The 25,184-nt window shown below is 36.4% G+C and overlaps 3 protein-coding genes across 5 annotated transcripts; all 3 read left to right on the forward strand.

The window, feature by feature from the left end:
* Positions 1-188: 188 nt before the first annotated feature.
* On the forward strand, positions 189-863 carry LOC128159328 (piggyBac transposable element-derived protein 5-like). Its single transcript, XM_052822383.1, has one exon. It carries the CDS (start codon positions 189-191, stop codon positions 861-863), a length of 675 nt encoding a protein of 224 aa, XP_052678343.1.
* A 7,945-nt stretch (positions 864-8,808) lies between these two features.
* On the forward strand, positions 8,809-14,872 carry LOC128158030 (uncharacterized). 2 transcript variants are annotated; one of them, XR_008239916.1, is made up of 2 exons: positions 8,809-11,878; positions 12,047-14,872. XR_008239916.1 is itself a non-coding variant. In XM_052820701.1 (2 exons), the coding sequence occupies exon 1, from the start codon at positions 10,332-10,334 to the stop codon at positions 11,121-11,123; it is 792 nt and encodes a 263-aa protein (XP_052676661.1). In that variant the 5' UTR covers positions 8,809-10,331; the 3' UTR covers positions 11,124-11,154; positions 11,314-14,872. The 2 variants fall into 2 exon arrangements, 1 of the variants encoding a protein (XP_052676661.1); XM_052820701.1 differs by having other exon boundaries at positions 8,809-11,154; positions 11,314-14,872.
* A 6,470-nt stretch (positions 14,873-21,342) lies between these two features.
* Positions 21,343-25,184, forward strand: LOC128161633 (uncharacterized). 2 transcript variants are annotated; one of them, XM_052824947.1, is made up of 10 exons: positions 21,343-22,679; positions 22,873-23,172; positions 23,265-23,327; positions 23,441-23,485; positions 23,656-23,694; positions 24,057-24,098; positions 24,292-24,333; positions 24,443-24,505; positions 24,734-24,796; positions 24,946-25,184. In XM_052824947.1, exons 2-10 carry the CDS (start codon positions 22,942-22,944, stop codon positions 25,021-25,023), a joined length of 666 nt encoding a protein of 221 aa, XP_052680907.1. In that variant the 5' UTR covers positions 21,343-22,679; positions 22,873-22,941; the 3' UTR covers positions 25,024-25,184. The 2 variants fall into 2 exon arrangements, with proteins under 2 accessions (XP_052680907.1, XP_052680908.1); XM_052824948.1 differs by lacking the exon at positions 23,656-23,694.

Raw genomic sequence — 25,184 nt, forward strand, 5'->3', positions numbered from 1 at the left:
ACGACCGGTTATTTTAAGACCGTATGAAAACGAGACCATGACGATTATTTACACGGGGTATACATAGAATTGAAGTAATACCATTGGTTAATAAAAATAAAGTGCAGACTTCATAAAATCAAGTGATTACATAATGTATAAGGATTTTCCAACACATGTGTACACCGAAGCGAAAGTTGATTTTCAAGATGGCAGCGCTACCATCAAACAAAGATATATTGCAAGATTATTTTGATTCTGACGACAACATAAGTGAATTTGAAGGGTTCTCAGATAACGAATCTGATCTATACATTCCAGAAGAGTCAAGTAGTAGTGAAAATGAGGATAGTTCAAGTGAATCCGAGCGAGAAAATGACGTCAATTGGACAGAAAACCTTCGAGGAGTTCGTGTTGAACCCTTCACAGAAGACACTGGCCCTGTTTTTCCAGATGATTTCGATGTCGCCACTGCATCAGCGAAGGATTATTTTTTTTTGATGTTCAGTGAGGAACAAATTTCAGCATTTGTTCGGCATACAAACAATTATGCTCGATGGAAAATCGCTCAGAGGGGTGAGGCAGATCCTGTTTGGTATGAAGTCACCGAGGCTGAAATGCGGTCCTATTTGGGCATAAATATTGTGATGGGAATCAACGAAATGCCCACTTACAAGGATTATTGGTGTAAAAACCTTTTCCTTGGAAATGAAGGGATAAAATCAGTTATGACCGTCAAGAGGTATGAAAAGTTGACAGAGTATTTCCATGTGAGTGATCAAGAAAATGAACCTGCAAGAGGAACAAGAAATTACGACAAACTGTACAAGGTACGTGAAGTGATAACCATGGCAAGAGAAAAGTTTAGATCAAACTCCCCATGACGTTACGTTTGAATTTTTAACAGATTAATATCATTTTTAAAAGTAAACCATACTCAAACGTACTCAATTTGTACAGTAAATTACAGAAAATTAAATTATAAGAAATGAACTCAATGTCTACCTAAGTTATACGAGTATAACCTGGGTTGGGGCAGTTTAGGCTTTTTTGTAATCAGCTTCGCAGATTATATAGCGCAAACTGCCACAACCCAGGTTATACTCGTATAACTTGGATAGACATTGAGTTCAATTCTTAAGTGATCTGCTATTTTATTGGTATATATAGTGATCTGGTATTTAGAGATTGTTTGTCGGAACCAAAGTTACGGCATTTAACACATGCTTATTTATTCTGGAAATCATTTGTTTTATTCACCAAACTTCAAAATTACAATTATCGGAAGTTTAAATGGTGACTTCTGAAGACATTGATAATATTCGATAGTAATTGAGGATAAAAACAAATACATTAATTGTGAAATGGTTGATTTTGTAATTATTTACAAGATAAATTGAAAAGTAAAGACAAAATTGCTATTAAACCAAACAAATGTCGTGTTCTAATGTATCACAATTTCATCATGACATTCCAGAAAAATATCGAAATAATATTGCAATACGAAATTTAATTATGGCGATACCCATCCCTAGTCTTAAATACGCTTGTTGGATTAATTTATCAATTGCTAAACATTAAAATAGTTTGAGTTTTGAATGAATCTGATTAAATTGTAGCAAATACTGTCCATCCCATGGAACTAGGATTGAATCAAGTTCAACAACAGGCTTACAAATATCCGTATTACGCCTGCAACACTCCAGGGCCTTTGAACTCCTGTGCATGGACTGGAGATCATGTGTCAAGTGCTTTTAGAACTTTGTATAACACTGAAACTTAAGACATTCATGGAAATGATGGGAATTTAATTTACAACGGGAATTGCCAAACCATTACATATTTAAACACAAAAGTTGAGGCCTTGGAAAGGGAAATCGAAAAGATGCATATATTTATATTCATACTGATGTCTATTATTACACAATCATTTGTGAATTTTCTCATTAAAAGTTTGACAGAAGGATTCCACACAGGAATTAACCCCCTACCCACCATACCTTTAGAATCAGAGAATGTAAAAATCGTTTTATCGGCAAGGCAAGATCCTGCCACATTTACTTGGTTAATAGACGATGAACTTAATAAGGGTTATCTCATTGGACCATATGAAGAAATACCTTTTGAAATTTACCGCATCAACCCCTTAGGACTAGCTCAAAGTAAATACGATAAAAAGAAGCGTTTGATAGCGGATATGTCAGCTCCACACAATAACCAGGATCATCCAAGTCCAAACGAACTCATTAACAAAGAGGATTTTTCGTTACTTACAATATGTGATTATAGATCATGCAGTGTGAATAATCCAATCTTTGGGTAAAGGAAGCTGGCTATGTAAAGCTGATATTATGGACTGTTTCAAACTTATTCCAATTTACCCTTCATTGTGGCCATATCATGGGATTAAAAACAACAACAAATATTATTTTTCACTGGACTAGTCTTAGGTAGCCAATCAAGCCCAAAATCATTTGACTACCTATCATCTGTGTTATGTTGGATTTTGCGGGATAATTATGGAATTTCAAACATTCTTTATTTACTTGATGATTTCTTAACAATAAATTCACCAGACTTTGAAGCAACACAAACTATGGCCTTGGTTCACCATGTTTTTGCTAAACTTGGTATCCCATTATCAGATAATAAAACAATCATCTACAGAACTAAAATACCTTGGAATTATCTTGGATACTGACAGGATGGAGGCGAGGATACCAGAAGAAAAATTGGTTAGAATATCTCAACTGATACAGCAGTTTTCTACAAGGAAATCCTGCACGAAACGTGAATTACTTAGTCTTCTCAGTCATCTTAATTTTGCCAGCCGTGTGGTCCTTCCTGGCAGATCATTTGTGTCTTATCTTATTTTGCTTTTCACCAAAGCTTGGGAATAACACCATTACGTCGCCTTGAATTCAGAGTGTAGACTTGACGCACATGTGGTCCAAATTCCTGGAAGGATGGCACAGAAGATTGGTTTGCTTGGACAATGCTACCACAGATACCACCGATCTACATCTGTTCACAGACGCCACAGATACGGCTTTTGGAGGATTTTTTAAAAAGTGGTTTTAAGGTTATTTTCCTAAAGAACTGACCTCAGGAGACCAATCCCTATCAATGGCTTTATTTGAGCTCTATCCTATCGTCGTCGCGTCTGTGCTCTGTTGTGAGAAAAATTCAGACAGAACAAAGAGCTTCCATGGACAATCAGACACTATGTAGTCTTATATGTGCTAAAATAAACTGTAAAGAGGAGTGAAACCTTCAAAGGACACTCTAAAACTGACTAAATCAGCAGCTTACAATTACAATAAAGAACATTAAAGTCTATCATTTGTTATTTCTTTGTTATCAGTATGAACTATTTAAAAGAACGAGCGATGACTTTTTACTATCAAAAAAGGTCGCTGCACGTTTTCTCCCCCACAAAATATTTGGAATGTTGACAGGTATGCACTTTCAAAATTCACGCAAGGCAAAGCCATGCCAATTTATTCTACTGCTTTCAAGGCTTTCAACTTCAGTTTGCATTGCAATTGTGATATTATGACAAGAAAATTTTTTCTTCTTCTGATCGTGGGCATTATGGATTTGCTATCCCTACAAGAGTTTCTACAACTTCCTTCATGGTATGTCTTGTATGATGAAGATACCATTTGCCTAGTGTCCGTAATAGAAGAAGCAGATTTTAACCGCCAATATGCTTTTTGGATCATTTCCTTAGACTGTTCAGTTATGTGCTGTGGATGTTTGTTTTGCTTCCCATAGGAATTTACTTCAATTCCCGTGTGCCCTACACTGTCTTTGCCGCGTTTCGATTAGACTTCATTGACTTGAGTTACGCTCGATATTCAAAATATTCCTTGTTTATGAAAACAAAATGACAGACTCAGATAGCGAGGTAGAAATAACATGTGGTGAAGCTGCTGCTAAGAAATGGGCAACAATGAAAAAACTCTCTCCAAAAACAGCAGACAGACTAATAGAATTGGGCTATGACAGCATCATGGAAGCATTATCCCTCCTTGCAGAAGACGACCTCGGCGAGGCCATTATAAAGAAGGGCCTTGATGCTGCATCTAAAATTGAGAGTAAGACAAAGTTATTTACATTTGAACTCTATATGTATACTTATTATGTCACCTGAATCACTCTGGTGAAGTGTTGCTTTCTACTTGGCAACTTCTTCAAGCACTCTTTCAATCCTACGTCCTATAGACTACGATATTTGAAATTTTTTTTTACTTGCAGTAAATGTTCATTTCCTTCCATTGATGAGTTAGCGCCTCATCTGAATAAGCTTTTATTTTTTGAATATTGACAAAAATTTATTTTACTTTTTAGATGTCCTATGCAAACATTTTCAAAAAGATGTAGTTGTCATAAGGGCCAATATCAGGGATCGGCTGAAGCTAATTCGGAGGGCATATGACGGGGTATCGGTAGATTCATCTGAGTGACTGTATTTCAAACTTATATATAAAGTTGAAGCTGACATAAATTCAATTAGGTAGTCCATCTACAACTAAGGCGTATTTAACAATTTTGATTGATCTATACTACATGTACATCAGATACATATTTTAAAGTTATTATAAGGCTGACATAAACCAATCTCGGGGGGGCATGTATACTATGTAGTTCATTTAATGAACTTTTTGCACTCAAAACTTTTTTTTAAAGAGTTGTCAGCCCTTTACGAATTTATTAAAAATTTATGATACATGTATTATGAATGGTAAATCATGAATTATTTTAGCATATCTGAAGAAAGGAGAAGCTTCATTTTGCAATGTTCCACAAAGAAAAATTTGAGAAAATTACTTGTACTTAAACAATATATTAATGCATTTTCCCCAACAACCTCAATGTAAACTTTAACATATATGATAAATTTGTTCATTTTTTTTTTTGGAATTTCAGAGGGGAATCTTTATTAATCAATAAACCCATTAAAATCGCACAAAAATTTTATAGATCAAACTTGCAATCATTTAGACATGAAATATGATAGTTATGGATGGACTACCTATATACACATTATTTCCATTTAACTACTTGTAGCATCATTCCTTTGTCCGGACTCTAGCTAAGCAGACGCATTGTGATTTTAATTATTATTTTTTCAAACTTTTGACCAGCTTTACAAACTGTGACCTTAACCATCACAGTACATTAACATTTTCTATAATTTCAGGGGATTTACCATGGCAGACCACCGTAGTGCACGAGCGAGATCTAGTGCATGTGCCCCGTACGATCTTAACGGACCCGAGAACTGGACAGTCGAAAAACTCAGAGAGGAGTTGAGAAAGAACAACGTTACTTTTCGTCAGTCTGACAAAAAGATTGTGTTCTTGAAGAAGGTGAAGGACCTGACCCTTAGTCGTAGTCGCGTGGAACATGTTGAAGGTCGCCCCGTAGGTAGCCTCCGGCTCGAGTAACGGAAATGCATACCAAGATGGCGGCGACCATCACCAACTTCTGCAAACGATCTTGACTCTAACGGAAACAGTGTCTAAGCTACAAGATGAACTAAGAATCGTATCAAGTAAAGTATACAGCGTTCAAGCAACGAGTTCTAATGCAGTCTCCAAAAACAGCAGACAGACTTACAGAATTGGGCTATGACAGCATGGAAGCATTATCCCTCCTTGCAGAAGATGAAATCGGCGAGGCCAACATTCTGATCAGCCAAATAAAGCTGCTACTTCAAAGTCTGAAACAGACTTTTCCGTGAGGCCAAGCGGCGTCAGGAAATAGCGCTAAATAGGACCCGCAAATGAATGTGGACTCTGGGCAAAGCATTTTTAACATTGGTGATGACGACGTATTTATAAGGAACATTCTGGGCCAATTAAACGGGGCACAAACCCAACAGCAACCCTCTTAAACTGGATCAAGTGGCAATACGAACGGTATGTACTCATGGCAGGATCCCCAAATTTACTTAACCCTAGTACTAACTGTCGTTGATATTTCGACCCAGATAACGCACTGATAGAGCCAGTCGTCGATATAGTGAGCACCGCCATGTTTTCCATTCACTGCCGGTCGTCAATATTTCAACTTTTAACATGTGACATTTTCTTTCTTATTTTAACCAATGAATTAAAAGAGGACGAAATTCGGATTCGCAGCGGAATCTCTCCCCCTGGTAGAGACCATCTCGCCTCATCTGCGCCTCCAAATTACATCAGGTAAGGATGTCAATTTAGCATCCTTGTTAATACCATATTTCTCTCCCCCTGACGAAAAAGATGTCAACAAGAAGCCGGATAAACGACTGCAGAAGTCGCTTAAACATCGGTGAGTTGATTCAAGCTTTCGGAATTCACAAAAACATAATGTGTCAAGCATATCCCCAAAGAAGACAGGAGTTAGATTTGTACGAAAGGGATATCATTGACATGGGTACCTGCTACCCAGGCAATGGGTTCTACGAATATCATCGTCAATTCAGTCTTATGGCCCAATCACATCTTAAGTATAATAACATTCTCATTGACTGGTCTGTGCGGAACAACACTTTATTTTGTAATTTGTTTGCGAATGCCAGACCCCAGTCATGTGCAACCTGCAACAGTACGCTGCACTCTACAGGCTTTTGCCCAATTACCGACAAAGTTAGGGATAAGAGAAATGGGGACATGGATTTTTATGGACGTCAGAGAGAATTTCATGAAGGTAGAGAAATATGTAACAATTTCAATTGCTTCAGAGGCTGTCACATACCTAGATGCAAGAACACCCACATCTGCATCAGTTGCAGAGGAGACCACTCTAAACACAATTGCAGCTCAAAAAACTCCCTTCATGCCCCACACAAGTGGGGTTTTCAAAAAGATGTAACATCCAGTTTTGATAATAAAATAACAACTCCCATTAACATAGACAGTCTTCAAAATCTTATACAACATCATCCCGACACCAAATTTACAGAATATTTTATGAATGGTTTACGTTTTTGCTTTAACTGGCTTTCAGGATCTTCCAAAGAATTTTATGAAATGCAAAAATCTAAAGTCAGCTTCATTCAACTCGGACAGCGTTACATAGATCGTAAAAAAGAACTAAACCTGGGTTACTTGTATGGTCCATTTTCAGAAATTCCCTTCCAACACTATCGCATTAACCCTTTTGGGATAGCCGAAAGCAAGTACTCTAAGAAAAAGCGCCTCGTTGTGGATATGTCAGCACCACACAATGACAAAGAAAATCCTAGCATGAATACTCTTATTGATAAGTCAGAATTCTCCCTGGGTTATGTTACAATGGATGATGCTATTAGACTAATTAAATTATGTGGGAAAGGAGCATCACTAATTAAAACAGACATTACTGATGTCTTCAAGATCATGCCTATATCACATGAGTTATGGCCATATACTATTTTTTCAAGTGCCTTGTCTTTGGAAGCAGATCAAGTCCAAAGATCTTTGATGCCCTGTCTTCCGCTGTATGTTGGATTGCAGAGAAAAAATACAAGATACCAAATGTGCTGCACCTGTTGAATGACTTCCTAGTTGTGGTTCCACCATTTGATGATGCTCATGAAGTGATGGAGAGATTCCTGGGGATATTTAGAACCCTCGGGATTCCTCTATCGGAGAAGAAAACCGAAGGACCTTGTATAGAACTAGAATACCTTGGGATAATATTAGACTCCTGGAACATGGAAGCCTGTTTACCACCGGAGAAGATTGATCCCATCTTATCTGTAATCAGGGGAATTGGTACCTACAGGAGGGAGTCTGGTATTCAGACAAAGAATTTCTAGGTTTTAACCCAGAAGATTTAGAAAATTATGAAAGAACAACAGATTTTAAAGATACATGGATCCAGGGTGATCTCGATGTGAATGCCCCAATCCAAGGTTAGAAGAAATAAACGTTGAATTGGACGATGATTGTGAAATGGTAGAGTTTTTTTAAGCTCATCGTAACAGAACAATTTTTTGAGGATGTTTTGGTCCAAGAAACAAATATGCCACAGACCTTTTTTAACTCGCCGCAAGGAAGAAACTTGAAGCCACAATCTCATTTCCAAAAATAGGTTGATGTTGTCATCGATGACATGAAGCCTTTCATAGCTATCGTAATAGGAATGGGACTAGTACAACACCAAGACATTAAGGATTATTGGAGCAAAGATGAAATGCTTAGAACTCTATTCTTTGGGAACACAATGACCAAATACAAGTTCTTGTTGATCATGTCATTGTTTCACCTGAACAACGACAATCAAGTGCCCCGTGGACAAGATGGATATGATCCAATCTTCAAAGTACGCAGAGTGTATGATCACTTTCGCCAAAAGTTTGAGGAACTTTACTCCCCTGGTGAAAATATTGCAGTAGATGTAGGAATGATAGCATGGAGAGGCATATAATTTTTAATTTTTAATCAAATTAAAAACATGAGCTGGCCTGCACAGTCTCCTGACTTAAAATATTATAGAAAATGTTTGGTTATATATAAAAAGAAAACTTCAATCACAAATACACATGATCAATTAACCGGACGAACTTTTTCAACAAACATTGCAAATTTAGCAAGATATTAATTTAAATTATGTTAGAAATCTTTATGAATCCCTTCCCCGAAGAATCCAACAGGTCATCCGATTGAAGGGACACTTAACTAAATACTGAGGTGAGTTGTTTTATTCATAGTAGGCAAATCAGCTGTCAAAGCGGTTTTTTGTACAAGGTGTCCCCCTTGTGTTGGAGATGTGATGCCATTTTTTTCTCAAGACTTTTGTCCCCCTACTGTACATTTTAACACAATTTTCTGTTGTACCTTATATACCTTTGAAATGCTCGGTAAATATGTTGTGAATGTTGTTAGGCGCTATTTTTCTATTAACTTTCCATTTCTGGTCATGACCAGATTATCACATGATGGAAGTTGGCACACGTGACAGTTGAGAAGAATTTAAGGGTTTTGAATTGGAAGATGTAGAAAAAGCATATACTACTTATGTTTATCATCTGCCTGCTTTGGATGATGCTGTTAAACAAGGATCAAACCTCAAAGTGTCTGTTATTGAATCAGAATCAGACCACGAGTCAGAAACTGAAAGTACCGGTAGTGACGATGATGATATTGTACTGGCAGATTATTATCATTGGATAGACAATATACTAGACATTCAGTGGACCACAGCCTGGACCTACACAAACACTTGGAGCCAATGAAAACGAATTGGATTTCTTGAATTTTTTGTTTTCTGAGAAATTCTACTCAAAGATTTCTGAGGAAACAAATGTGTATGCTCCACTCTGCATCAGAGCTAAAGCTAATCCTGTATGGTATAACACAACCTCCAAAGAAATATGTGATTTCCTTGGATGTTTAGTTGTTATGGGGATTATTAGTGCACCTGCACAAGATCTTTACTGTTCAAAAGACAAACTATTTCATTTGTCATGCATTGAAGGGAGGTTTACAAGAGGACAAGATTTGAAAACAATCAGAGGTTAATGCTACACTATAAAGAATCCATAAAGAAACCAGCCTTGGCACAATTGTGACTTTTTTCATATTCAAACAGTAATGGAGATAATTAGATAATTAAATTTGTTTAATTTATTATTCATGTCTATGTAATGTTCTTCCATTTGCGTGTTCTATACATGTGTCATAAAACTACCCTGCCACTTTGTTACCGCCTGCAGTGCCTGTTGCTGACCGTAGTTGCTATTTTTAGACCACCTGTCTTTGTTTATTTGCCTCAGGGGGTCCTTTGTTTATTGGGTTGGTCAGCAGCGCTATATCGGGATACTGTGCGGTAATATTACGTAACCATGGGTTGTTAGTTCCATTGGGTCGCCTTGGCACTTTTTCTATATTTAAAAAGGGTCCCGATGGATCTTGGCATGTTGGCATGGCACCAACCAATCAGAGGCCTTGAGAATTCTAAATTTGCGCCCACTTCCCTCTCTCTCTTCACTTTCTTAGAATTAGTCGAAGGGCAAGGCCACGCCATTTTCCTTAAAATTTTCTCTGTTTCCTGTGATAATTAAACTTGCGTTCCTTCGACTATATAATTTTATTCAATGCTATTAGCATGATCGTTCACCATGGCAGAAGAACGTTTTGTAAGGCAGTATTTTGACATTCCGCAGTGGTACGTTTTCGCGGAACATGAAGTAACCAGACTTCACGCCATTATTCGTGAGAACATGCCCAGCCAGATTATTTCGTGCATCTTACTGGACTGCTTGGCTATGTGCAACTCGTGTATTTTTTGTGATCCAGAGATCAATGTCCTTATGACTTGTGGGGCCATATCGAGGCCGGCAAGATCGTGTTAAATATACAAAACTATTGACAGTGACGATGACAGACCTAATATCCGCCGATATAGAGGAAGTCACGCAATGGGCGGCCTCCAAAAATCTTTCAGTAGACACTGTTAAAACACTTTTAGCGTATAGATACAAGTCAATGGACGCCTTGGAGACTCTTACCCCTGAGGACACTTCGAAGGCGAAAATCCCCGTGGGCCAAATGAAACTTTTACTTACGGCAGTCCGCAACACGTTTCGTGCCAAGGACGCACCATCTACTGTGGCCGCACAACAAACACCGAACACCACTGCCGAGACCGCCGCCGCTAACTCGACCCCAAACGACCTAGCTACCGCGGTGAACTCGGAGACATGCGACGACGCTTTCGTACGCGTGGTGATGGACCAGATGAGGGCCAGCCAGGCGAACATCGCCAAGTCCATCGTACCGGAGCCCCTACTGAACCAGGAGCTGCCTCCAGAAATTCAAGGTGGGTACTCTTGGCAAGATCCCCAAGTTTATTTAAAATCATTAAGTGCCAGCAGCAATTCTACATGTAGCAATCATTTAGATATTGTAGACTTTGTTAATGTTGGAGGGGCACATCAGTCTGAGAAAGTCATGTCTGATAATTCTGGTTTTCAAATCATTTGTCGTAGCGGACCCAACAAACCAAAATTAGAAAATAGTGATGTGCCAACAAGTGAAACTAGCGAGTGTGACAACATCCAGCATGACACGGCTTTTAACCGTGTTTCCACTGCAGCTGCAGGATTACCAGCACAGGGCCGAGAATGGAAGAGGATGAGATTTGGGTTTGCAGCGGAATCCCTCCCCTAGTAGAGACAACTGCGCCAACAGATTACCTCAGGTAAAGATGTCAATTAAGCATCTTTATTAATTCATTATTAATCTCCCCTTACAACAAAAAGGCAGACAAATGACTACAGAAGTCCCTAAACATCAAAAAGTTTATTCAAGCTTTTAGAATTTACTCAAGTGTCCACCAGAAAAGTTCATATACTTACAGGGAAAAAGAAAACATGAGGCAGTTGCTAATGAAGCTGTTCATGGTCTTGATACCCACTGGGAATAGCCATAACAAAAAGCACCATCACTTGACGATTTGCAGAGCGATAGACAACACATACTTTTCCAGTGTGCATAGAAAACGAGAATTACCGCTGCGCCAATTCATTAAAGGAGAGGTAATAAGAAATCTCTATTTTTGAAAAAGCCGCTGAGGGCTTTTCTGTTGCTGAGGACAGAGATTTATCTTAATGCATGAAATATGAGGGCTATAAGTTCTTTTTGTCGCTGAGGACAACTTAGAGTTAATGCATGGAAATTTAAAAGCCACTGAGGGCTGTAAGTATATTAACTTTTCTGTTGGTGAAGTTTTAAAGGCCACTGAGGGTATACAGTTTGTTTCTATTGCTGAGGACTGACGGGGGGAGTCAGAAAAAGACTGTTTAGAGATGGCGGGGAAAAAAAACACAGAGGGAAACCTTAAATGCTTGCTGCATTTTGCGATTATTCAAGCCAACAAGTTTGGCCAACCAAATGGTCAAAATCTGGAGACCATTGAAGATCAGGTATTCATTTCAAGTGTAATAGATGTATTATATGTAAATGACAATAAGAATTAATGAATATTAATTTACCTTTGATGCGTTATGAAATCAGACAAGAAGGAAATATCAATAATGATAAAAATAAAAATTTAAATGTATGGAAATAAGTCTTTCACGTTATAATTGTAGGAGAGCGAACCACAAGAGCCTCCAACGAAAAGAACAAAGACATCAAGCCCTGAAAAGATCTTACAGCTGGAAAAAAAGCCAGAGCAAAGATGACAGAGAAGTAGAGAACGTTAATGAAAAGGTGAGGAAGCCCTAGTGAGTTCTATCTTATCTTAGGGCATTAGGGGGAATTGATGCTTCGGGTAGCAGGCTGATAAGGCTAATAGGGAGTAAAAAGTTAATGTTTCCTGTCTTTTTGTACGAAATAATCGCCAGAGAAACTAACAAGTATGCTGATCAAGAATAGGAAAAAAATGGCGTCGAACAGAGATGGCAAGTGACCACCCCTGAAGAAATACGGGCCTATATAGCCATACAGATTGTTATGGGCATTATTGTGGCCCCAAATCAGGACATGTATTTAACAAAAGATGATCTGTTCCGACCAACAGGAATAAATGACAGAATAATGCGAGATAGAATGGACAAACTGAAATAATATTTTCATGTGGCATACACAACACAAAAATCCCCAAGAAGGCAACCTGGACATGATAAATTGACTCATGTAAGGCCAATTATTAATATATTGCTGCACCAGACAAAGCAGGAATACTCCCCTTATAAAGAGATGTCCGTGGATGAGACAATGGTTGCATATACTGGACGTAGGCCTCAAACAGTATGTCCCCTTGAAGCCCACAAAAAGAGGGATAAAAGTCTGGATGAGGGCAGATTCTAACAATGGGTATGTTAACGAGTATCAAGTCTATACAAGAAAAGAAAGCAAAAATTTACCCAAGAAATTAAAAACTTAATTTAAAAAAAACCCACTGAGGGTGTTAAGTATTAAAATTTCAGTCACTTGTGCGCAAATACAAATATGCATGAACAAATTAGCTGATGGTGCTCTATGTAAAGCATTTGAGGGCTATAATTTTTTCCTTGTTGCTTGGGACCAAGGTTAATAAATCAAACTTTTTTGAAATCGACATTAATGTTCCTGTATTCAATGGACCACAGCCTGGACCTACACAAACACTCGAAGCGGATAAAAATGAAATAAATTTCTTAAATTTATTGTTTTCTGAGGAGTTATACTCGAAGATATCCGAGGTAACAAACGCTTATGCTCAACTCTGCATCAGGGCTAAAGCAAATCCTGGATGGTACAACACAAAGGTTGAAGAAATATGTGCTTTTCATGGATGTTTAGTCGTAATTGGGATTATTAGTGCACCTGCACAAGATCTCTATTGGTCAAAGGACAAACTGTTTCATTTGTCATGTATTGAAGAAAGGTTCACAAGAACAAGATTCGAAAATATTCAAAGGTATTTTCAGGCCGACACCACACAAAATCCACCAAAGAACCAGCCTGGGCATGACAAACTTGTTCATGTACGAACAATAATGGAAACAATCAGAGAAAATTTCAAACGACAATACAATGCACACAAAGAGGTTTCAATTGATGAGGCCATGATTGGATTCTCAGGCTGGCTTGGTTTCAAGCGGTATGTTCCACTGAAACCTACCCAGCGTGGAATAAAAGTGTGGGTTCGTGCTGATCCACACAATGGATTTATGAACGACTTTCAAGTCTACACTGGAAAGGAAGGAAATGTTCCAGAGGCTAACTTAGGTGGCAGAGTTGTCCTGGACCTGTATTGTGTATTGTGACAGTTATTTCTCATCCCCTGATCTGTTTTTGAAGCTTTGGAATGAAGGAACTGTTGCGTGTGGCACAGTAAAACCAAACAGGAAAGGAATGCCAAAGGACTTGGACAAGATTGAATTAAAAAACCAAGGAGACCACATCATGAAACAGAAGGCAAACCTTGTGGTGAGTGTATGGAGGGACAAGAGGAAACTGACAATCCTGTCAACTAACACCAATCAGAGTAACCAAGAGGTACAAAGAAAACAGAAAGATAGGACCGTGAAGAATGTAATGTGTCCAATGTCAGTCAAGCTTTATAATGCTTACATGAATGGTGTAGACCATGCTGATCAGCTTAGGTCCACATACAACATTGCAAGGAAAAGCCTTAAGTGGTGGAAGTACCTGTTCCAGTACGATGTGTGTTGTAAATTCGTTCATCTTGATGTGCGAGTCCCCAAATCATGGCCTGAGGACCAAAAACAACAGGGTGAGGACCAGAACTCAACTGGAGTTTAGAATGAAGCTAGCCCATCAGCTGATAGGACTTTTTTCTATGAAAAGGAAAAGGAAATCTGAATTCAATGTTGAGCATGGGATGGAACATCACTGGCCAAGCACCGTGCCGAAGAAGAGGAGGTGTGAACAATGCACAAAATCTGGTGTTAGACGAGAACCATTGATTGGATGTTCCCAGTGTGATGTCAACCTATGCAATGACTGCTTCAAACCATTTCATTTGGAAAACTTTCCGGACATTTATGGACAATAAACAAAGAAATATCATTGTTTATTATGATTTTGAGAAGTGTTTCCTTTTGTTTATCTTTATGGAAATAAACAATTTTTAAGGTATGGTAATAAAAGTTATATCTTTCGAATCTGCATTTATTCTTCTTTGTTCCTTGAAAATATGAAAAACAGATGTGAATAATTAATGAAGCAGTGGCTGTTTATCTATTGTCTGCTCACCGCTCATCAGCAGCAGGGATTCTGATAAGAATTTGCCTGTGGCACAATGCTGCAAAAAGCGGCTGGGGCTGAATGAGTTAGACAACCAAGATAAATGAGAAATTTACAATGAACAGACTCGATAAACTGAACAAATACTTTCAAGTTGCCGACACATCACAGAGTCCATCCCGTCGTCAACCAGGACACTATAAACTTGCCCATATAAGACCAATTATAGATTATAGATATTCTCCTGAACAAAACAAAGCTATGGTGGCCTACACTGGACAGTTGGGATTCAAGCAGTATGTCCCTCTCATGCCTATATTAAACGAGGAATCAAGGTTTGGATGAGAGCGGATCCAAATAACGGGTATGTCAACGACTACCAAGTGTACACAGGAAAAGAAGGAAATGTTGCAGAGAAAGGTCTCGGTGAACGTGTAGTAAGAGACCTCGCTATATATATAACTAAATTTATTCTTTCATTGGATTATGATTCATTATATCAAACATCTACACTGAAAATTTTGTGAGTTTTTATATCAGGATTAACCAAATTATGGTCATTTATATAATGATCACTGCCATCAGCTGCGATGCATAATTTGCAATTAAACAAAAAAACATGTAAATTTTTTTTATTACAATGTAAATGTAAACCACCTCTATGTATCAGAATTTGCCCGAAACCTGTTACACCTGTTATGATTATACTATTAATGTGACTTTCGTTCCTGGTTCTTCACGTGATTTCCTTTGTAATTGGAAGACTGATAAATTTATGTTTGGGCTTTTTTTCATCACTGATTATGGAAAAGTTTGACTCAACAACTGCGACCATTCAACCGTAGTGATCGAGAGACAGAAATTGTTGAGGAAAAAATATTTGTGATCAGTGAAATACAAAGATTGAAACTTGAATATGTATTTGTGTGTGTGTTTTATTTTAACAGGACCAGAGCCTAAATATCTAGGGATAGAGTGCACCTTGACATCAGGATAATCTCAGGAAACTCTATCTGAAAATGTCCTAAGATCAAGATTTTCACAAGAATTCTGATAACAGGATTCAGCAGTATCAATGCACACTTATTGCTATCTTGATCCTTGGATTGTCCTAAGATATTTTTGTTCCAGTATCAACCCTAGAAAATCTAGGTCTCAGGATCAGGATTTCCAAGGATTATCCTGAAACAGATTACAGAATTTTGACACGAGATTCTTCATGTCTTGATCCTTGGATTATCCTGAGATATCCTTGTTCCAATACCATCCCTAGAAAATCCAGGTCTCAGGATCAGGAGTTCCCAGGATTATCCTGGGATAAATTACAAGATATTTCTGAGATTTTCCAGAGAAATCCAGGAAATTCCTGGTCTGTTTTCGCAACATTTTATCAATACCTGAAGAACCAAGCAGTGATGAAGAAAGTGGAGAAGAAAAACGATTCAAATCCCAACAAGAGGCCCATGGGGCCACATCGCTCACCTGAGCAACAATGGGCGTTCAAAAGATATTGTGCCATATGGTCCCTCGGTAGAAAAACAAAAAATAAATATTGTAAAGTATTCGAATTTTACACTTTTTTTTGTATACATGTAATCTTTGACATTGTACCTTCATGAAATACTATTTTTTACCAGAATAAGAAATTTCTACGCAAGATATAAAACTAAACATTTGATAGAGGTATACTGTTAAGTTGCTAACTTCCAGATCCCTATAATTTCGTTCTGCCCCCCCCCCCCCCCCCCCCCCCCCCCCCCCACTTTGTAAAGCGATCAAAATATATGAGAGCATATAGGTACATTTTTTTCATCAACTACTCAGTACTTACTAGTTATTGTATTAAAAAAAAAATAATAGTTATTGTTTTTTATTTTAAAAACCCTACATGTATAGATGTGAAGAAGAAAATTGTACCTCAATGTGCTCAATTCCTCAAATTTAAAACATTCAAAAATTTTATTTGTCTTCTCCATTATAATTAAATGACTGTTATTTACTTCGCGTACAAACCAGGATAATTTTCCGCTGTGATATTCTTAGGAATAGCGATAATTACTTTATCCCCGCAACAGAAATGTGTCAGAAATATGGAAACTGTTTTAAAAATGTCGTTTTTAAGGCGTCGAGCTAATGCTCGGCAGCCTTCTAGCGATCGTCTGGATTGGCAATCGTCCAAAAATTCATGCTCTGCACCGCCTTTTTAATGCGCATAAAAAAATAAGTTCCTTGAAGTATTAAACGTATTACAAGATTTGTATCCTTTTATTCAACTAAATTGTGTTACAAAAACCCAACTTTGCCTCCCTGGTTATTGACAACTCATTGCATTAGTATAAATTTGCTTAATCAAGAAATGGCGGATGAATACAATAGGGTGCAATGTAAACATTCATTAAAATATCATTTAAGTTTATCGCTTACATTTCGATTGGAGACCGTGCCCGATAGAAATAAAATTTGATATGTAAATTTATTTGTTATCGGGCATGGTCTCCAAAATAATTATAAGCGATAAACTTATCTAGAGATTTTGTTGCAATTAATAAACACGATAATGCAGTTGGTTTGGTCGAGCATTTTAGATAGCACGTGTTGTGGATTTGTTTGTAAACAACCATAGCATAGGTAATCTTGTTTCAAACGGGAATTGAAATAAATGAAAGTATGTTTTATTATTATAATTAGGGACACACTGTTAATGTATTCAAATTATGAGCCTGTGAAAATTGTGCAAAGACTTTTTAAAGCAGAAAGAAAATGAATTTTTTTTGGAACTTTGAAATTTCTTCGATTTTTTGTAACCATGATGAGTTATTGTTTATAAACGCATCACTACCTATTTTATAACGAAATATACTGATTATTGTTTTTGAAACAGCGCAAAAAGTAATTCATTTCCTTTTTAATTCTAATATTATTTGATATATGACTATTAGTACAGTACAGAAATTCAAATTACAAATGTATTGATATCATTCTATATAAAAGAAAATGTCAGCTCGACGCCTTTGTGGCCGTTCCGGCCTTTGATTATTTACTGGTGTCTGAAAAACTATCAAAATTGATGTAGATTTCACAGTATTTATTGTATAAAGAGAGGGCCCCAGAGAGTAGATATATACAGAATACTAGTATCATTCTTTTATTTTGTTTGTACAAGTATTTAACATACTCTAATTCATAGAGATTTTCTAATGTTCAACCAAAATTTCAGCGTCAATTGTAGAATTATAAGCAAGATACAGAGCTCACAGGTCGCCTAGGTTTGATTCATAATTTGTTCACATGAGTTTATTACATTCAGCTTATGATTTTTAACTTGTCATTTCCTATTCAGCATTTAAAATGGAAAAAAAGAATGGCCTAAGATTTTATATTCTTTTATTCACTCAAGACCCGCTCACTGGTATTTGAGGTTCAAAATCAGTTTATACAAATGTACACAAACACAGTGAAGGATCACATGTACAGTAGGAGTAATAATGACGAAAAAATGTTAAGTTTACAATACAATAAGATGTTAAAGTTGGTTTCTGAACGAACAGACTTTGAAAATTTTCTTAATAAATATTGACAAATTTTTTACTTTTTTAATCTTTTGTTTTTTTAAGATCTGTGTACAAACATAGAATTGTGAGCAAATCTCTGTATCTTGCTTATAATTTGAAGCTGAACACTCAAATATGGTTAGTAAATAGAAATTGAAAACAATTACTAGTAAACACAAGAAACATTCACTATAACAAATAAAGAACACAATTTATTTTTTCGAAATGAATCATATATATACATGTATATACCTACATATTTCCGTCAGCAATGTCAAACTTTATTTAAACTGAATAAACTTGAGAAAATGCCGAGCATCGCAACAAAACCTATTGCATTAATCTACCATTACACAAAAGATAATGCCGATCGAATTACCCATAGAATGAATTGTATTTCATTATTTTTTGATACATCAGATTTTGATTAATTTGCGCAGGTAAAAAGTTAACTGTTTGATTTACCAAAGTCTCTGTTTGATTTGATACTTAAAAATCACGAAATAATACGGACGATAGTTCCCAGGTTACAAGCAGAAATAATGAAAACGAAACGATAATCAGAACAAGCTAACACCAACGTTATGTGTGAAAACTGTCAACGCATTGAAATATTTAGCCTCAATTTACTTCACAAAATCGGCAACAATATATTTTGCATGTTTCAAAAATTTTCCCTTTATACGCAAACTGTAGCACAACAAGCAAATTCATCATAGTCAGATCGACCCCTTTTCGTATAATGTCATGGCTGCTTTAAACAAAGAACCTCGTTTTAGAAGTATGGAGAATACGAGTCTAGGTAAAATGGGTAACTATGCAAACCCGGGCCGTGGCAAAATAAAAGCCAAGGCAGATCGACAATCGTTAATTCCAAATACGCATTATTTTGCAGAAATATTTACAGCGAATACAAATATACTAGTCCATCAAATATCCTGAAATTTTAATGAGATTGGCAGATTAATAACTGCCAATCTTTGTTTTGCCCAGACCAAGTCTTGCCTACCCATTTTACCGGATGCCGGATTACCGGATGCCGAACCCGAAGCTATTAAACTGATTGAAACACGCATTTCCTTTATTATTATTTTCGTAATAACTCAGATTTGAAACAGAATTAGCACTTAATTTTTGCAATTTATATTTTCCTTCCCATAAGCATAATTTATGCTAAACTACGTTGAATTGGAATCAGTAGTTCTTGAGAAGAAGATTTTTAAAAATGCACCCCCCTTTTCCTACAGTTTCAAGGTTTTCTCCGCTTTGAATACAGATCGGACTTTTATTTTTGCAATTTACATTCGCCCTCACATAAGGATGCTTTGTGCCAAATTTGGTTGAAATTGGATAAGCGGTTTTAGAGAAGAAGTTCAAAATGTAAAAAGTTTACAGACGGACAGACAGACGGACAGACGGACGACGGACAAAATGTGATCAGAATAGCTCACTTGAGCTTTCAGCTCAGGTGAGCTAAAAACTACACCAAAGGCACAGACTTGCTGTACGTCGTCCATTTTGAGCAGTTCAACCAAGAGATTGGGCAGACGTTTCCTGCCAATTTTGATGAACAAAGGGTATCACAAGTGAAATCACGTGCTACCGAAGTGACGTCATTCCTTTTCGCTGTTTGATGATGATAGCAGACAGCAGATCGAGAGGAAGGTAATATTTTATTTTACATTATATGCTGTTGGAGGCTTGAGTGAAATTTACGGTCTAAAGATTGTTGGATATCTTTAGAGAATATTTGAGTTAATGTGAATGTTGGATGTCGCAGATTTGAACTGGATTGTATTTGGAATATGGCAGGGCCAGGGGTCATTAAATGATATATGAGACATGCCGTGGAGCGGCGTTTTGTGTGAAATTGGAATATCTAAGCTGGGTTTTCATTCAAATGCATTTTATATGTGATTAAAGAGACTGTGGATATTGACTACAATGTAGGAAGCGTGAAATTTTATTTTATGCCTGTATATTATCTACTTCGTTTATCCGTATTTATCTGGACGGTAAAGTTCGGGTCGAGCATGAATGCTTACGTCATGATTGTTTATATTTGAGATGGTTCAGCCGGTAGTTTTAAAGAAGAGACATAGTCTGAAGGGGCTTACTCTGTTACCTGTAATCAGGAAAGTAAAGGATGGGCGGTTAGAAAATGTTAAGGAGTTGGCGAGGATAAGTGTCGGGAAGCGCACGGAGGCGCTGCAGTTGAGGGATATCGCCAAGGCAGTGATGGAGATGACGGGGGAACCCATGGACGAGTTGTTGGAGTTAGCAGGTAAACTGTGTACTTGAATAGATTAGTATGGGCAATATTTAGTCTTGAGCACTTAAGGTATTCAATGTATAATGAAGGGATATTGAACAATTTTGAATGGTTTAAAACCAGTTAAATATGTACTGCTAAAAAACAATGAAAGTGAAATGAACCAAATTCACATGACTGACAACTTATAAGAAGCCGGTCATTTTGCACCTTAAAATTTTTTAAAGAGTTTTCTCCCCTTGTTGAAATTTTTTTTTTTAATTTTGTCAGAATATCTGCGGTAAATGATTCATTTTAATTCATATTTTAATAAAGAGAAAGTTTATGCATGTATTAACCAAGAGAATTTTACAAATTTTAAGTTACTTTTTACAATATCGCATTAAAACATACGTTGCCCATAGACTTCAATACAAAATTCAAGGTGTAATTAGTTGGCCCATAATTAATATTTTGAAAATTCCTTTAATGGAGTATTTTAATTTGATAACACCTTCAAAATGATACCATGATTAGGAATATCGGACCATTCATTTCTTAAGTACAAAATGTGGTCGTTATACATCGAATACCTTAATCTGGTTTAATTATATTGATGTAATAGTAGTATTATCACTATTATGTGTCTAGTTGATATTGTTACGTGCAAAGTATGTCTTGTAGGGAAAGATATTCAAGATTATGATGCAGCAAAGTTACTGTTGCACTATTGTGTACTAGCAGCAAATGAAAGGGGACAGCCCAAAGGGCAGGTGTTGCAGGATGATGAAGCGGGTCCGAGTACGTCTAGTACACCTGCAGAGAGGCAGAATCAGACCGAAAACAATACTGTGGAGGTACTGTGTCTAATATATTGTGTGTGTGTGTGTGAAAAAAAAAAAAACCCCGAAGGATTATTTTTATCTAATGTTAAGTCCAGGGATTATTTGGGACTTTGTAAGAAACACAGTTATGCACGATGGAAAATGGAACAAAGAGGAGAAGAAGACAGTGAGTGGTATGAAATTACAGAACCCGAAACGAGCGCGTACCTGGGAATTAACCAACTCCTATCATACAGATATTACCAACCTGAGGATTTATTCCTTGGAAATGAAGGAACAAAATCTGTAATGACTCTACAAAGATATAAAAAAATCACCAAGTATTTCCATGTTAGTGATAGGAGAGCAGAGCATGCCCATGACATGGAATTATGACACTCTACATACTAGTTCCATTTATGACACTCTACATACTAGTTCCATTTATGACACTCTACATACTAGTTCCATTTAAAGTTTCCACCCACATTATATAGAGAAATCGCCAGGGAAACTATCAGATACGTGGACCTGGAAGAAGAAAAAAAATGGTGTCAACCCGAGATGGTGACCAACAACCCCCGAAAAAATTTGTGCCTATATTGCAAAACAAATTGTTATGGGCATCAATGTAGCCCCTACACAGGATTTGTATTTCTCCGAAGATAATTTATTTAGACCAACCTAGGTAATTGAGAGATTTACAAGGGACAAGCTGGATAAACTGAACTAATACTTTCATGTTGCTGACACATCACAAAATCCACCCTGTCGTCAACCAGGACACGATATACTCGTCATATAAGACCATTTATATATAAATTCATAGACAATTCGTTTAAGGAACAGTATATCATTATTATTAAGAAAGCTAAAGAACTAGACAATATTCAAACTTAAAAATGATTCAATGCACTAGCTACACAAGTTTATACATTGAAATGGACTGAATTATACATTGAAATGGACTGAATTAAATTGGTTTAATTTTTTTTTCATAAGAGGGTGTCAGATATCCAATAGTTTTTGGGTTTTTTTTAAAGACTATAATGTGTTCTTTGATGTTTAATGGTTTTAATGTTGTAGAATTAGAAAGTTCTGCGCAAAGGAGAACAGGCAAGTGCCTTTCTACACATCGCTGTAAAATCCATCAGGAAGCCTTAACATGCCCGTGTTTATCACTATCTACAGTGGAATTTCCACCTTTTCTGTGGCAGTGCCACCTAATCCAACAATTGCAACTGATGAATCGCATATCGGAGGCAGGGTGTAATTTGATCCGCCCACATTATTGCCATGTATGGCACAAGGCTCATAACACATTCCATTTTTGCAAAGGAAATATGGGGGGATTTTTTCAGCCGCCTTCCAGGATGATGTGTATCAGCTTTTTAATGCTGTGGTATGAACACTTTGCTTGTTTTTATACACAACTTGTAATGCACACATCTATTAACCTAACCACACTCCTCACACACAAATCAATTCAACAGCACAAGACATCTTATAAAAGTAGGACCTAATATATAAATAACATAAATTCTCTCTCTCTCTCTCTCTCTCTGTACTATTTTGAAATTTATTCTATTCCTCAGTGTCCCAATGATCGTACAGAAGAAACGAAGAGGAAAAAAAGACTTCAGCATCACATAAGACTTTCAACAATGAGGCAGAGTTGCTGGGACCAAATGGACAAAATCATTAAAAAGCACCCTGGGACAAGTATTTTCGCATTTAGAGAGTTAAGTCGCCTGGAGGTTTCTCAGGCAAGTTCTCTCCTTCAGAGAGTTATTGATGAAGGCTTGAGCATTGCCAAGATGAAAAAGATATTGAAGGACTGTCCCTCTCCTCCACCAGAGACAACTTTATTTGCTCTGCAGAGAATTCGGGGAAAGGTAACATACTAGTATCTCTTGTTATGAATGTAAAATGAAAATGAAATTTTATCCATAAATAACTTCAAAAACATTTTTGACCATTATTTTAGGCTAACAAAGAAAGGAAAAGAAAAGGCACACCAAATGCACCAAGCTCATCGACTCCTCCAAAGGTAAATGTAGTTTCAGTCTAAAATAATATGCACATCATACAATTGATATTGCATGACGTTGTTTTTCAGAGTTATTGTGCTTTGTATTGTCAACAGTATTTATTTTTTTATAGGTTTCTGCAATAGAAGAAGCAGATAATTCTCGTGACAACAAAGAAGTAAGGCAATGTTTTTGGTTTCATTTTTTACATTACAATTTTAGTATTAATTATCATCAGAATTGACCATTGATTAATGATATTTTTTCAATTTTGTATAATTATGTGTGTTCAGTGTCAATTAACGCTTTAGTTTATTGATAGTAGGTCATTTATTTTGTAATAAATAGGTTGAAAAAATTGAGCTAAACAAGCACAAACAATTACAGGTAAGAACCTTTTTTGTTTATGTAAATTTGAAGAATAAACTACCAAGTGAGAAATGTCAGTACTTTTAACAATTCACTAATGTATATAATAATAGTTTATTTCCAATTTTGGGCCCAGAGGGCATACGAGATTACAGATATTAGATAGAAATGCCTAAAAGAGAGATTCTACATATAAAAATGTATATTAATATGTATACTAATGGTTAAAACAGAATATTATTTTTAAAAGATCATCTAAAGTAAGACTTCATTGTGCAAATTTTAAGTTTGTAATTGAGCAAGTCTATGCATTAAAAGTACCCAACTACTTTTTACCATCATGATATATAGTATGTGAAACAAATATTTATCTTCTTCAGCGAAATATTGAAGAGAAAAGGAAAGTGAAGAATACTCTTGAGGTAAATTTCTGATTTGGTCTGAGTTTTCATTGAAACAGTAATCAAGACTCTCTCTCTCTCTCTCTCTCTCTCTCTCTCTCGTTGTACACACCCACCCACACACAAGCATGGGATATGTTTGACCACATTTAAAACATACATGTATATGTTATCTTATTATACTTCAAAATAATTAATTTTGTATAATTTTTAGCGGGATATTGAAGAAAAAAGAAAAGAGAAAGAGAATCTGAATGTAAGTTGAACAATTATATTTTATAAAGGTAGATATCATTAAGCTTTAGTAAAATTGTTTTTTATCGATTATAAGATTAACTTTTTAACAAATAAGTTCTTTTTTTTAGCGAGAAGTTCTTGCTACCAGGAAAGAAAAAGATGATCTGGAACAAGAAATAGGATTATTAAAGGTATTTATAATACTATAAGTAATAAGAAACAGTACGAAAGCAATAAAACCTTGGTATTTATTTTCGTCAGATATTTGAAAAATATTTACATGTACATGCTGAGAAACTATTTCAACATACATGTAAAGCATATATTTACATTTTTAAGAGTAACTGTGTAATTATAAAAAAGTGAAAAGAATATAATTGTGTATTTATTTATTATACTATAAATATTTAACATCCTAGATGGATATCCGGAAGATTCTTAAAGAGAAAAGTTCCCTAGAAGAGGAGGTAGAGGCACTTAAGGTAACAGAATACATTTGTAGTCAAATTGAAGGATTAATGATTATGCGACTTCAGAGTAACCCTTTTAAATGACTAAAATTGCAAATAATATGATTAGATATTCAACATTAAATCTGACTTAATGATTTCAAATTTATTTTACCCTGAAGAGTCAAGCATCTAGGATCTGTAAAGCAGAAGACTCATTGCCACTAAAAGTTAGTACAATAACATGTTTTACTTATTAGTGTTAGACTTTGTGAAGTGTTCAGGGGTCAACATTATATAAATAGTACTGCCTGTTTGGGAGGGTAACAGTTGAAATTGACACCCCGAGAAAACCATTGTCAACCGACGCGAAGCGAAGAAAGGCAACCAGTTGTTAAGCCCAACAAATTTTAAACTAGAT

Source organism: Crassostrea angulata, chromosome 8, assembly GCF_025612915.1.
Source record: "Crassostrea angulata isolate pt1a10 chromosome 8, ASM2561291v2, whole genome shotgun sequence".
Classification (NCBI taxonomy): domain Eukaryota; kingdom Metazoa; phylum Mollusca; class Bivalvia; order Ostreida; family Ostreidae; genus Magallana; species Magallana angulata.